Source organism: Rissa tridactyla, chromosome 2 (genome assembly GCF_028500815.1).
Source record: "Rissa tridactyla isolate bRisTri1 chromosome 2, bRisTri1.patW.cur.20221130, whole genome shotgun sequence".
NCBI lineage: Eukaryota > Metazoa > Chordata > Aves > Charadriiformes > Laridae > Rissa > Rissa tridactyla.
The window spans coordinates 26,754,708-26,767,413 of record NC_071467.1 but is presented as its reverse complement, the minus strand read 5'-3'; the positions used below and the strand labels follow the sequence as shown (position 1 = coordinate 26,767,413).

General features: G+C 49.1%; 1 protein-coding gene across 1 annotated transcript in view; it reads left to right on the top strand.

Annotated features, from left to right (window-relative positions):
• TMEM67 (transmembrane protein 67) overlaps nt 1-3,666 on the top strand; it is a 37,878-nt gene extending 34,212 nt beyond the window's left edge. The window contains exon 28 of the mRNA XM_054193251.1: nt 412-3,666. Within this exon, the coding sequence (XP_054049226.1) occupies nt 412-492 (81 nt within the window). The 3' untranslated portion in view covers nt 493-3,666. The remainder of the gene's footprint in view (nt 1-411) is intronic.
• Nucleotides 3,667-12,706: the final 9,040 nt, after the last annotated feature.

The window sequence follows — 12,706 nt, the reverse complement described above, 5'->3', positions numbered from 1 at the left end:
GTATTTTAAAAATGTGGGTTAGTATGGAAGCTTATATAGTTAACTAGATAATTAAAGCAGTAAGTTAGCAGTACGCAGTGACAGAAGATTATACTCAGAGCTTATAAAATAGATTTTTGATTTTTTTTTGTCAAATAGGCTTGTGAGAAATTAATTTTATTCACATGCCTGTCATGAATAACTTTCCATAAAAAACACAAATATCTGTTAAAATTAATCACACATAATTATGTCATATTTCAGGATGGAAAGACACTGGAAAAGTGTTTCAGAAATGCTGAAGGGAGTTAAGCATCTAATTCACTCATGTCATTTCCAATTGAAAGAGAATATGAAGTTGTTATGTTAGGTACTAAAACATACTGGTTTAAGTATTTATTTGTTAATGCATTTTTTCTAAAATGTTCTTAGATATTTAGGTTTATTCGTAATACACTTGGGCAGAAGAATTTGGCATCCAAGACCTTGGTGGATGAAAGATTTCTCATTTAATTAAGAAGATGAAAAACTTTGTTGAGGAGTTAATCATGGAAATTATGTCCAAGATCAAAGACCTGCAGATTAATTGTAGTGCACTTTTTGATAATAATAATGTAATGGTTTTGAAATGTATCATTTTTTATATTATGTGCTATTAAGCTTTATTTTTGTATATTTACAAATATTTTTTAAATTTGTGAACACTAAGCCATAGGCCCTTAAAAGGAAAGGTACGTGAAAATAAGACAGAAGTAAACTTACTGTTGTTATTATTAGAATAAGATCAAAATTATTTAATGGCTTTTGGTAAGATATGGACCTCCCACTTTGAGGCAATAATTTGAGCGTTCCAGTTGGCAGCAGAGGTTGCCAACTCTTTAAGTTTTCTGAAAATTCCTTAAATCTTTTTTCTTTATTTTTTCAATTTATTTTGAGGTATAATGTTTAGCAAACGTATTTCCAGTTCTACACAGCACATGATTTGTTCTCAATTAAGTTAATATTTCAGGAGGGCTTTTTAAAGATCACTTATTTACAGCGACTATAACTTGAAATTTTAACTGTTCTTTATTGTGTCATAGCATTTTATGGTTTTGTGTCTTCTCTTGGAGTTTGTTGTTGTTTTTCTTGGGTGTGGACTACACATGACTACGTTTCCTTGTGTTTGAGATACAGTAGTGTTACAGCGATGCAGAAAAACAGGCTGGTTATGATAGAGCAGAGGAGATGGTGATAGGCATTTGGGGTTTATTCCTGATCTTTGGTCAGCTGATGCGAGATGCCCAGCGAAATACAGTAATTCTTCACTGCTGTTTCCACACGAGTGAAATAGAAGCAATTGTTCTTATTCTTTTAGAAGTGTTTTCACAGGTGCCTATATATGCTCAGGTACCTCCGTCTCTCTTAATTTTCTGGCTTTATTATCTTTAGATATAACGCAGAGACCATAATCATTTTATCGTCATCATATTTTTGGAATTTAGACAAGTTAATAATTATTCAAGTGCCACTTATTAAGTGTTACGGGAGATTACAAATGGCCTTCAAAACACCTTAAAGTGAGGTGCCTACCTCCCATTTGTGTCTCTGAAAAGTCTCCCTACCTTTTTAAAACTGTATTTTTCAGTAAATGGTTAAACATGAATAGTGTTTGCTGGTTTTATAGCTGTTACTTGTCTTTAGATGATTCAACAAGGGACTTTAACCAGCAAAACCACCATAAAAATGTAAGTTGAGGTTATCATGCTTATTCCAAAACAGAAACTGAGGACATGATTAGTTGGACCTAGCAGATTTCCAATGTGGACATGCTTATCTGAGCTGAAGCAGCACTGAATTTCAGGTGTTTCTTGCTTCATAAAGAGGAACATGTTGTCTTGTTGATACCATATCATATCATATTATGAAGCTTACAGTAACATGGACGTAAATCTCAGGGTCACTATTGCTCTAATGCATTTGCTTTTGGTGCTGCAAAAGCCATGTAGCTTGCTAGTCCAAAATAGTTGCTATTAACTGATAGGCTGTGTCTGCCAGTGAGGCTGTAACAAGGCAGATAGATAACTGAAGAGTTGATTTTCAGCAAGAAAATCATCTATTTATTAACATGCAGTTTAGCGTGGGCATTTCCATGTCATGCTTTCCTTACTTTTGTCTGCTTATGTGCACAATTCTTAGTTTGTTGGTGCACGCTATGCCTCAAAAAAGGTGTGAATACAAAGCTTCCAACAGAGTGAAATGTCCACGATAAATAAAATTAAGGTTGTTGCCTGTGTAGTGAATGTAGTCATTAAAGTGTACATTAGGTTCTGGATCTGTTAAAACAGCCAAAATTCATATTTCTACTGAGTACCATGACGGTATGTCTTCATTAGTTGTGAGGTTTCTGTCATATTTCTTGTCTGTGATCTACCAGGTGCCAAAACTTTAAACTAAGCAAAGGACCCATCTGAAAAAGGGTCTGCAGTAGGACATTTGCAAGGCAACATCAGGCTCACATGATGTCCGTGTATTTCTTTGGTTGACATCTTTGCATAGCTTAGCTAAACTTAATTAAACTTCCCAAATCTTACAAGTCCCACTGGAATGTCAGTGTACAGGAGGAAATATAAGCTTTCTCATGTGACCATATTTATTCAAGATGACTGATGTGACTGAAGGGGTGTAGGAAGTTGCTGCGGTCCATGAATGAGAAAGTATGACCCGAATGAATTACCCAAATACAGGTCTTTTCTGACTGTCGTTTTCCAGCAATAGTGCTGTGCGTCATTGTCAACGGTAACAGGCACAAGCTTTTCCTCTCCGTGAATTCTGTTGATGTGTTCATAGTCGTGAAGTTATTCTAGGGAACGGAACCGCACTTCAAACATACCTTCTCCAGAATGGGCTGGTTTATGATCGACTTCAGTCAGAATAACTAAAACATAGTAACCAGAGCCAAGCAGACCAGGGAATGTCAGCAAGAAAAATGAAGATGCGATTGTGCCATCTGTAGACACAGACGTGTAGTTTTTAGTTAGTCTGGTACCAGCAGAAATGGAGAGGTTTCCGCATGGGGGCTCGCACTCTGTACCCTGTTCTCAATGCTTTTGCTAACCAGGTACACCTTTCCATGCAAAAATCGTGCTTTGTGATTGCTTTAGATGTGCCTTTAATTATCTGCTGCTCAGAACGTCATGTGAAAGCATTAATGACCCTGCACTTTGCAGGAACTACTGTTAAAGGCAACCGTTGTTACAGATAAATGACAAATTAATCTAAAAATGTCCTGTCAAAACAGTTCAGTCACTTGTCCCCCTCTTTCTCCTCAGTGCACACACTACTCTGTTGTGTTTTATTTTTCCAGGTCATTTATCTAAAATGTTAATATAGCTAACATAGGCACTGTAAATGATTTAGGAAATAATTACAGGAGTCAAAAGCTCCAGGAATTCATAGAAGCTTTTCTTCGTTCTTGCTGTCCAATGAACACGTGAAACAGGTTGACTGCGCTTTGTTCTCCTATTGCTTGATATTTGTTCAAGAAATAGCTCTTGTGACTGTAGTTCCAACTGAATGTTTTTCCTTTTTTAAAGTTAACATGCAGCTACAATGTGTTGTTCATGTGATGAGCGTCCTTCGAGTTTCAAAATGTTGTACTCACGTAGCATTTCAAAGTCTCATATCTGTCCCGCTGAGCAATAAAAAATTGTCAAGGATTGGAGAAGGTTTTTTTACACTCATTAAATCAGTTGACCAAAGCCTACAACGCGCTTTTCCTTCCATGAACATGGGAGGTTTCAGAGCAGGGCAGGAGGCTGCTGCTGGCTCTGCAGTTCCAGAGAAGCTCCGTCAGGACAAGCATAAGAAAGGGATTTTGCAGTCGGTGTGGCATTGGGGGGGATATGGTTCTGGATAATCGCAATTAATGGCATGAGATGGTTGCTCATTGCTGAGTATCTTAGGGGCTAGATGCCAAAATAATAAATTCTGCAAATAATTATATATACAGGCACGGCACAGTAATTTCAATAATATGTTTAAAATTCTCAGGTTTCATTTACCAATGAGGACTTGATTGATTTATATTTTACCACAGCATCCATTTTAATGGTAGGGGTGGGTTTGTGGCGGGGGTAAATCGTAGCAGAGGTGGGAAGTGCAGCTGGCAGGAGGCGCAGAATTCCAGCCTGCCCGTGGGACTGCGGCAGTGCGGGCAGCGCGGCGATGGCATCCGAGCCCACTCATGGGGGGTCCTCTTTGTTGTCAGCCTGAAAGTGACTGTCTGAGCAGCAGGTGACCAGGGGAGGGTGGCACTGCCATACACTCCTATCAAAATCACAAGAAACCTGGGATGGTGGAAGGAGGCAACTATCAAACCTCTCAAAAACGGTCTCCTTCATTCCCCTATGTCTCTTCTTTTCTCTAGACAGGATCCCAGTATCACGCTCTTCTCTTCTGTACCTTTCGACCATTTAAAAGCACTAATCCCCTCTCCCTCTCTCCTGTGCCTCCTACTTTACTCCACCACCTTCATTCTGGCTGCGCTCGCAGCCCAAAAGGCGAACCGCATCCTGGGCTGCATCAGAAGAAGCATGGCCAGCAGGTCGAGGGAGGTGATTCTCCCCCTCTGCTCCGCTCTGGTGAGACCCCACCTGGAGTACTGTGTCCAGCTCTGGAGTCCTCAGCACAGGAAAGACATGGGCCTGTTGGAGCGGGTCCAGAGGACGGCCCCAAAAATGATCATAGGGCTGGAGCACCTCTGCTATGAGAACAGGCTGAGAGAGTTGGGGTTCTTCAGCCTGGAGAAGAGAAGGCTCCAGGGAGACCTTATAGCAGCCTTCCAGTACCTGAAGGGGGCCTACAGGAAAGAAGGGGAGGGACTCTTGATCAGGGAGTGGAGCGACAGGATGAGGGGAAGAGGTTTTGAACTGAAAGAGGGGAGATTTAGATCGGATATTGGGAAGAAATTCTTTACTGTAAGGGTGGAGACACTGGAACAGGTTGCCCAGGGAAGCTGTGGATGCCCCATCCCTGGAAGTGTTCAAGGCCAGGCTGGATGGGGCTTTGAGCAACCTGGTCTAGTGGGAGGTGTCCCTGCCCATGGCAGGGGGGTTGGACATGATGATCTCTCAAGGTCCCTTCCAACCCAAGCCACTCTATGATTCAGCTGGTGCTGCCCTGCCTGCGGGCCTGGCAGCGGGGCTGTGTGCTGGGGCAGCTGCTGCCTCTCCCTGCTTCCCCGGAAAATGAGGGAGACGCAGGCTGGCGGGCCAGAGGCCGAGGGGAGGTGGCCTTCCAGGAGAATGCTGCCAAGCTGGGTATGAATTGCGTGCCAAGGCATGCCTCGGGTTCTTTGCAGCACAGGTTCTTTGGTGAGAAGAATGAAAACCCAAACACAGTAGTGGAAATCAGTTTAAAAGCATGACGTCCCAGCTTCCGTGTGTGTCTAAAAGGAAGAAGGAATGAAACCAAGACACCTCCAGACAAACCGCTCTTTGAGCACTGGCTTCCTCCAGCCTTACCTCCTTTGTTGCCTACATACCACCTCCACCCCTGCACGCCCAGCTTCCTTGTGTGACTCTTACCACGCCGCAGCAGACCGGTGACACCTGCAACAGCTGGCTTGGAAAAGCCACCGTTCTCGCTGTCCTGAGGATGTCGCCCTGCAGGCAGGACAGTCGAGCTGCTGCCAGCCCCCGTGGGCAGGAGTGGTGGGGTGGCTCTGCGCTCCCCTGCCCACGGTGGGGACCTGGATCCACAGCTCGGGCTGGGGATCCCGGAGCCTGAGGGACATTCCCTAGGAAACCCCACAGGAGACGCATTTGCCTCTCTGTAAGACAAAGGTTTTCGTCTTGTCCTGGTAGAGCCTCAGCAGCCCTTGATGGTCCAGAGCCCTGACCATCTGCATCCCCCGCTGATCCAGGCTGCTTTACCAACCGACTGGTGCTACCCTGGAATTGTCACCCCCCTAGTTTTCCCGGGTGACCTCCGTCACAGCAGGAGCAGCTGTCAGCCTGGCAGCTGGGGAGAGGTGAGGCAGCCCTTGGGGTTAATTAGGAAATATTCGATGTTCAGAGCTCACCGGTGGAACAGCTCTGCAGCTTGGTGGCTCCGCGGAGATCGGGAGGCAGCACCGCGTCAGCCGACGTTGAGAGTTTCCCTTTGAATGTTCAGAATTGTTCTTTTTTTTTTTTTTTTTATCTGTGAAAGCTGAGCCCGCACCGGACAATCTCCTCACAACCTGTGGCGTTCGTGGTATCAAAAGCAGAGCGGAAACGTTTGCCATAGCACAAACGCAGTTACGCCTAGAAAACACGCAACAATGAAGAGACAGACCTAGGCGGTTTCCTTTTTGTTTTTTTCTTTGCATAAGCACCGGCTATTACAGCAGTTACTGAACTTCCATTTCACAGCTCTGTGCGTCAGGGTGCCAGAAAGGCTCACGCACTATGGAAGAAACTGGAATGAAGAAAACGACCCGTAACCCCACGGTGTCCGTGACCTTTTCGCCCCGGTTTACAACTGCGGGGAAATAATCCCCTTTGAATCATGCAAAAAAAAAGAAGTCTCCAGTTCTTCCCGCAAATGCTGAACGGAGATATTTGCTTTTGGCTTTGCCTGATCCCTGGGACAAGAAGAGTTGCGCCAGCCCAGCTCCTGAGCAAACAGACCGGTGTCTCCCGGAGCCTGGCTTGATCCCCCTTCCCAGCCATGCCCCACTGGGGACAGCCAAGCTGGGATGGATGGATTTTGCTCTTTCACGTGCCACGGTTTCCCCGGAATCCAGCTCCACGGAGCTGCTGGAGCACTGTGGGGGCCGTCATCTCCCTCTGCAGCCTCTCGGAGGATGGATCCGGGCACCGGCTTTGGGACACAGCCCCAGGCTGCCACCCCACCTGTGCCAGCCATTCCCATCGCCTCTTTGTTCCCAGGTCCACCTGGGCCTGCAGAGAGCCAGCCCCCCGGAAATCTTGGCAAGGGGAGGCAGGAGTTAGGCTGGTATCCGTATGTTTAATAACAGTTGTGCTGAAAGCTCAGTATTTATCACATTATCCTGGGAGGTCGGAGCAGAGGTGACGCCGGGAGAGGGACCTCTCAGGTGTTCGTTTCTCCTCAAAACATACACTCAGTAATAAGTTTCTGTTTGTGTCACAGTTGGAGAGAGAGTGCACTTTTTCCTGGGAAGGAAAAGGCTGCATTTCCCATTTTCAACCTTTTCCTTCTTTTTGCGTGTGTGTGTGTGTGGATATAAAGATCTGAGCTTCACCGTTAAAAACACCAAAAAAGTCGCCCATCTGTGCCTGGTGTGCAGTAGTTCTCTCTACAGACACTGTAAAATATTACCGCGTGGTCAGACACCTGACGGGACAGACGTGCAGGCAGTGTTTTCCATCGGGATTGCCATGCGGAGGTGGGTTGGGTCATGGGGGAACCAACCTCAGTGCAGAGGTTCCCCCCGCAGCATCCCAAACCCGCGGGACAGGGAGACGTCCCTCTCCATGGGGATGGAGACCAAGCCTGGCAAGTTCCTCTGTGTAGACATGATTACAGTGTTCAAAAAAAAACCAAAAAAAACAAAAAAACAACCCAAAATGACCAAAAAACCCAAAAGAGAGTGAGAATATGGCTGCCAGGTTTGCAGAGGCAGCTGCAGCTCTCATTCCTGAGCAACGCCGACGTTATCGCCTGTTATTTCTCTTAGATGGTATCCTGCCTCTGGATTTGCAGAGGGCCTGGCAATAGGCTGTTTGGAAGGCGAAACACTGAGTCCCTTTGAAGGCTGGAGATGCCGTGATGGGTCCCGGGGATTTGTGACGGGAAAGAGCTGGATCCGAGACCTGTGGATCAGGACCATCTGGTCTGGCAGCAGCAGGAGCAGCACCCTGCGGCGATGCTGTCTGGTTGGCAGCTGCGACACCCCTGTTACACGGGCTGGTGTCACGGAGGGGCGGCTGCCGTCCGCGGGGAGGTTTTGCTTCCTCACCCCAAATCCTGCGAGCAAACCGCAGCTTCCTCAGCCTCTTCTGCTGTCTGCAGCTCGCGCTGCTCCCCGGTGGCTTATTTCTGACAGCATGAATAAATGCAGGGCCATGCTTCGATGACACGCTTCTTGGAAATAATAACATTCATTGCCCATGCTCACCAGATGTCGAGCCAAAAGAGACCATGCGGTAACGGAGCCTCTCCTGCTGGTGCCACCCGGCGCTCTTGGCTCCTCCGGCCCAGCCCTCCCCTGTCCCCATCCTTTGCCATCAAGGGACACGCTGTAGCCTCAGCAACCATTACCGGGGAAGGGATGGGACTCTTAAAAGATGCAATTAAATAGCAGACGCATTTAAGTGTATCTAGAGGGAGGAGCAGAAAGGAGTTGATCCCCTCTGGGGAATGGCTTTTGTTTCCCGAGGCTTTTATCTCTCTCAGCTTCCCTTTTCTCTCCAGCGCTGCTCGGTGGCAGCTGCTTTAACTGGGAGAGCTGGAAATGGGTGCAGCAGGTGGAAGCAGCAGTTAGAGAATCTGGGAAGCTTAAAACCCCTCTAGTCATTGTCATGCCGCCGGCGGGTATAAAAGCCTTACTGGAAACAACAGCGTATAATTAGAGGAGGTGGATGTTTTCGCATTCTGTGCCTGTGTATTTGCTGGAGTGCAAAATCCTACCTGCTTTTCACACCCCTTGTCAGTCTCTCAGCTCAAGGACGGTACAACAGAAGCCTGCAAGGATGGGGAACCAGCTCTGTGGGCGCCTGCCCACCCCCAGGAATCAGCTCACAGCTGGGAACGAGCCCTGGCCCCTCACGCCATCCGTGCAACGGCGCTGAGATGGATCTAAATGGGCCAGCGGCTCGGAGGGTTGTTGGTCAGCAAGGAGTCCTGGCGGGGTTTGCTGCCCCGCGGGGCCAGGACGATGCTGGCAGCACCAGGTGAGGAGAGGAACAAGTGGAGGAGCCAGGCCTGTGAAAAGGCGCCCGGGACAGTGGGGACAGCAGGGCCCAGAGGTGTCGGAGTGAGGCACAGCCCAGGTCCAACAGCTCTTTTGGCTTTTTTTTTTGCATAAAAGGCAGAGCGTTCTTGTTGCAGCCTGACAGCACTGAGCTGGGGCAAGGGTGAGGGACCCAAAGCTGACGTGGCAGGGACACTTGCCCTGTGATGACACCTTCTCACACGGTTTTGTATTCAGACCTTACCCAAGAATCAACAGATTCCCTTGTCCCAGCAAATCTGGCATTTCTTGAGAAAAGTGCCTACAGTCCCGGATGTTGCCATCTTCAAGCTTTTCCCTGTGTGACAAAGGCTCAAGAGACCCACGGTGCATACGTGACTGGGACCTGCAGGTCTGCATTCTGGAGACTAGACCCACTGACACTCCTGTCTGACCCATGGGCTCCCTGGGTGTGTGGCCACATGCTTGGCTACCTGTGTGTGCCCAGCCGAGGCAGCCTGATGGGCTTCCCCAGGAAGCTCTGGGGTCTCTGCAGTCACCCCTAGAGTAAACGAGGGACCTTTGGTGAACCACCAACCGTCCCATTCCATAAGCAATCATAGAACCATAGAATGGTTTGGGTTGGAAGGGACCTTGAGAGATCATCATGCCATGGGCAGAGACATCTCCCACTAGACCAGGCTGCTCAAAGCCCCATCCAGCCTGGCCTTGAACACTTCCAGGGATGGGGCATCCACAGCTTCCCTGGGCAACCTGTTCCAGTGCCTCACACTCTGACTTGTGACTCTGTACCTGGGTTTATTCCTCCATGAGAAAAAACACTTTTCTGAACAAGTTGCTCCTGCCAAGCTCCATTCTGCTGAACGCCGGTTACATCAGAGAGCATCTGCTTCAAGAGCATTTTAGGCTGAATTTTTCACTCAGGGTGAAACCATCAGAAATTGCAGGCACAAAGTGAAAAGCCTCCCGTGATGTGGTAAACAGCAAGAAAAAGTATGTGCGCATGTCGGGTTGGGGGGAAGATGGTGTATCTGCGGTCCCTCCTGATGAACAGTGAAACCATCTGGAGCCCCTGCTGAGAAACAGGGAAACTCGGCTGCCTCTCACAGGACATCCTAACAGGCCACATCTCCTTAGTTACAAGGACTCTGAAGCAAAGTTTAAGGAAACGTGTATTTATTGAGGGAAGATGTCATTTTAATTTAGGAATAGAAGCCAGTAGAGGGTTTGTGCATCTAAATAATACAACACCGCCCAGCCTGATGGGTAGGTTTGTCACTGATGAGCCTATAACCCAGCTCTGAGACATCCCGGGGACTTGTCTCCTCCATCCCAGCTCATGGCTTCAGCCCCAGTCACCCCTTGGGACTGGAGGCAGCCCCCCAGCATGTGCCCTCGCAGCCAAGCTGGGCCAGAAGTGCCAGAAACCCTGGGGATGGCCAGGGACAAACCCTCAAGATAAGCTGCCTGCTGTGAGCAAAAAGCCCCTTTTCCCTCCCAGAGACTTCCCAGGAGCTGCCCCCTCCCTTGCTTCCCCACTGGCCCCTGCTGGGAGGCAGCTGGGACCAGTAAGGGCTCTGGGAGTTGCTGGAACACACAAATTAAGCTCTCTGCGGGAGCACCTACGCCACCAGCAAGGCTGGGAGTAGCAAGCACCTTCCTGCAGGGCTCCCGACAGCGGGTCTGGGTACCCCAAAAAGGGCACTTTCCTCCGCCAAACCACCTCTGCAAACAAACCTGGTGGTTCCCAGCAGGGTGGCCACGTTGGCAGCTTAAAAGTTACCTCCCCCGGCCCCCGGGTGTTTGTAACCATTAGCCCAAGGGCCAGTAGGGTCCAGTTCCCCTCCTGGCCCCAAGGCATTGCCTAAGAGAGTAAAGGAAGGCTGTAAGCAATCATAAAGCTGCCCCAAAGCTCACATCCCCATCCAAAGTCCGGTGATGCTGCAGCTCCCTGTCTCCCCTGTTGCCAAGGATTGATTTTTGCTGAAGGAAAGGGGAAATTGCCCTGTTTGCTTTGGCCGGTGACGCTGACGTAAATGCTTTTCTCAAAATAACCCACCAAGCACATGCTAAAACCCCTCTGGTGGCCTGGTCCCCCTTGCTGCCTCATAGCACGGGCGCTTGCATGGTTTGCTCCCAAAATATTTATTTTTAGGGTTAATTTCTGAGCGGGCACAGGTACGCATGCTCCCGATGAACTACGCTGTTAATCAAACGTGATTTTTCACTGGGTTTACACACATGTAATGAAGGCTGTACTCGAGCCAAACCTGGAACAGAAATGTTTCAAACAACCTCCCTCTTGTTTGCTCAGTCCCGGAGCAGTATTGACTTAAGAATATTGTCTTGCCAGTGACCTGCTAGAAAAGTTTAAATTTCTTTCGTAACCTGGAGAGAAAAGGAGGCCTCGCAGTGAAGCCCTTTCCTGGCAGTGGCAAGAGCTTGCGCTGCTGCCCAGGCAGCCGGCTGTGCCCATTAATTCGGCTGGGAGGCTGCACTGGCCCGTCGCGGGCCAAATGGGAGGGCTCTGGAACAGCACGAAGCAACGCAACTGATAATTCCCCTTTTGCCCATGCCTGAGCATGCAGGTTTAAAGGAGATACAGCTCCAGAGAAATGATTTTGGAAGACGGAGACAGTGCTGGAGCCCTGCTGAGGCCAGGCTGGCTCCTGGGTCAGGGGGCTGCACTCGCAAAACGCGGCAGAGAGCTGGCAGGGGTGATTTCACCACGGCTGGCATCTTTGGGAGCGTGTAAAAAAGCAGGACAAAAGACACACTTCTATAAGCGGTGGGGGCGGAGGGAGGAAGGGTGTTTTCTGGCACGCCATCCTCTCTCCAGCTGCTGCTCCCAGCAGTGCTCCTGCACTCCCGTGCCGCCTGCCCGCCCGCATCCAAAATGGCCCTGTTGTCATCAAAGCGCCGGGTTAGGATCAAACCCATCACGCAGCAGCCGCTCTGCTGCCAGGCTGAGCTCTGCGTAACAGGAAACTCCTCCTCGCCGCCGCAGGAAGAGGAGACGGAGAGGCTCTGCCATGCCGGCCCGTCGCCCCAGGGACAAGGAGTTGTCATGCTGCTCTTGGACGTGTCGCTGTGGGTTGCTTGGCTGTCGCCCCAAACCCCTCTTCCCTCCTCAGCCCACAAGTCCACTCTTTTGCCTTCTCTAAGGATATTTCCCCCATATGCACCTGCCTATCCTGGACATTACATCCCTGCCTGTCACTGTAGTGCAAAACACCAAGTGTCCCCCTGCCCGCACGTCCACCAGCAGGAGAGACATGCCAGCCCTGCAGTCTCTCCACAGGCACAGGGCTGCCACTGGGAATGGGTGCTGCCAGGCAGCTCTGGCCACCACCATCCTGTGCAGTTACTCCCACACTCGGCTGCTGAGAGAAGTCAGGTCAGACAAAGACAGGCTTTTTCTTGGACAGAGAGTGACTACAGGACCAACTTTGGCACTGGGAAATTTTGCATCCAGACCGATGTCTCCTGGGATAGAGGGGGCTGGGGGGAGGAGGGTAAAAACGTCTGGGAACACATGAGAAATGCCTCTTGATGAAGTTTGCTGTTGTTTTCCAAAAACACCTTGGCTGAAGGATAAAAGCATTGGTGGGGCAATTTAACTCAGGTCATGCCATTGCAGCACAGAGAGTTGGGGCTGCCCTGTGAGAACTGTGGCTGAAACACTCAGAGCTCCCCAAATACTTTGCAAAATGTTGTATCACCTCTTTGCCATCAAATCTCCACCGAGCACATGGAGTGCCCTGGGCCAAGCCCACTGTGTGCTGCCTGCTCTGGCACGGGAACAAG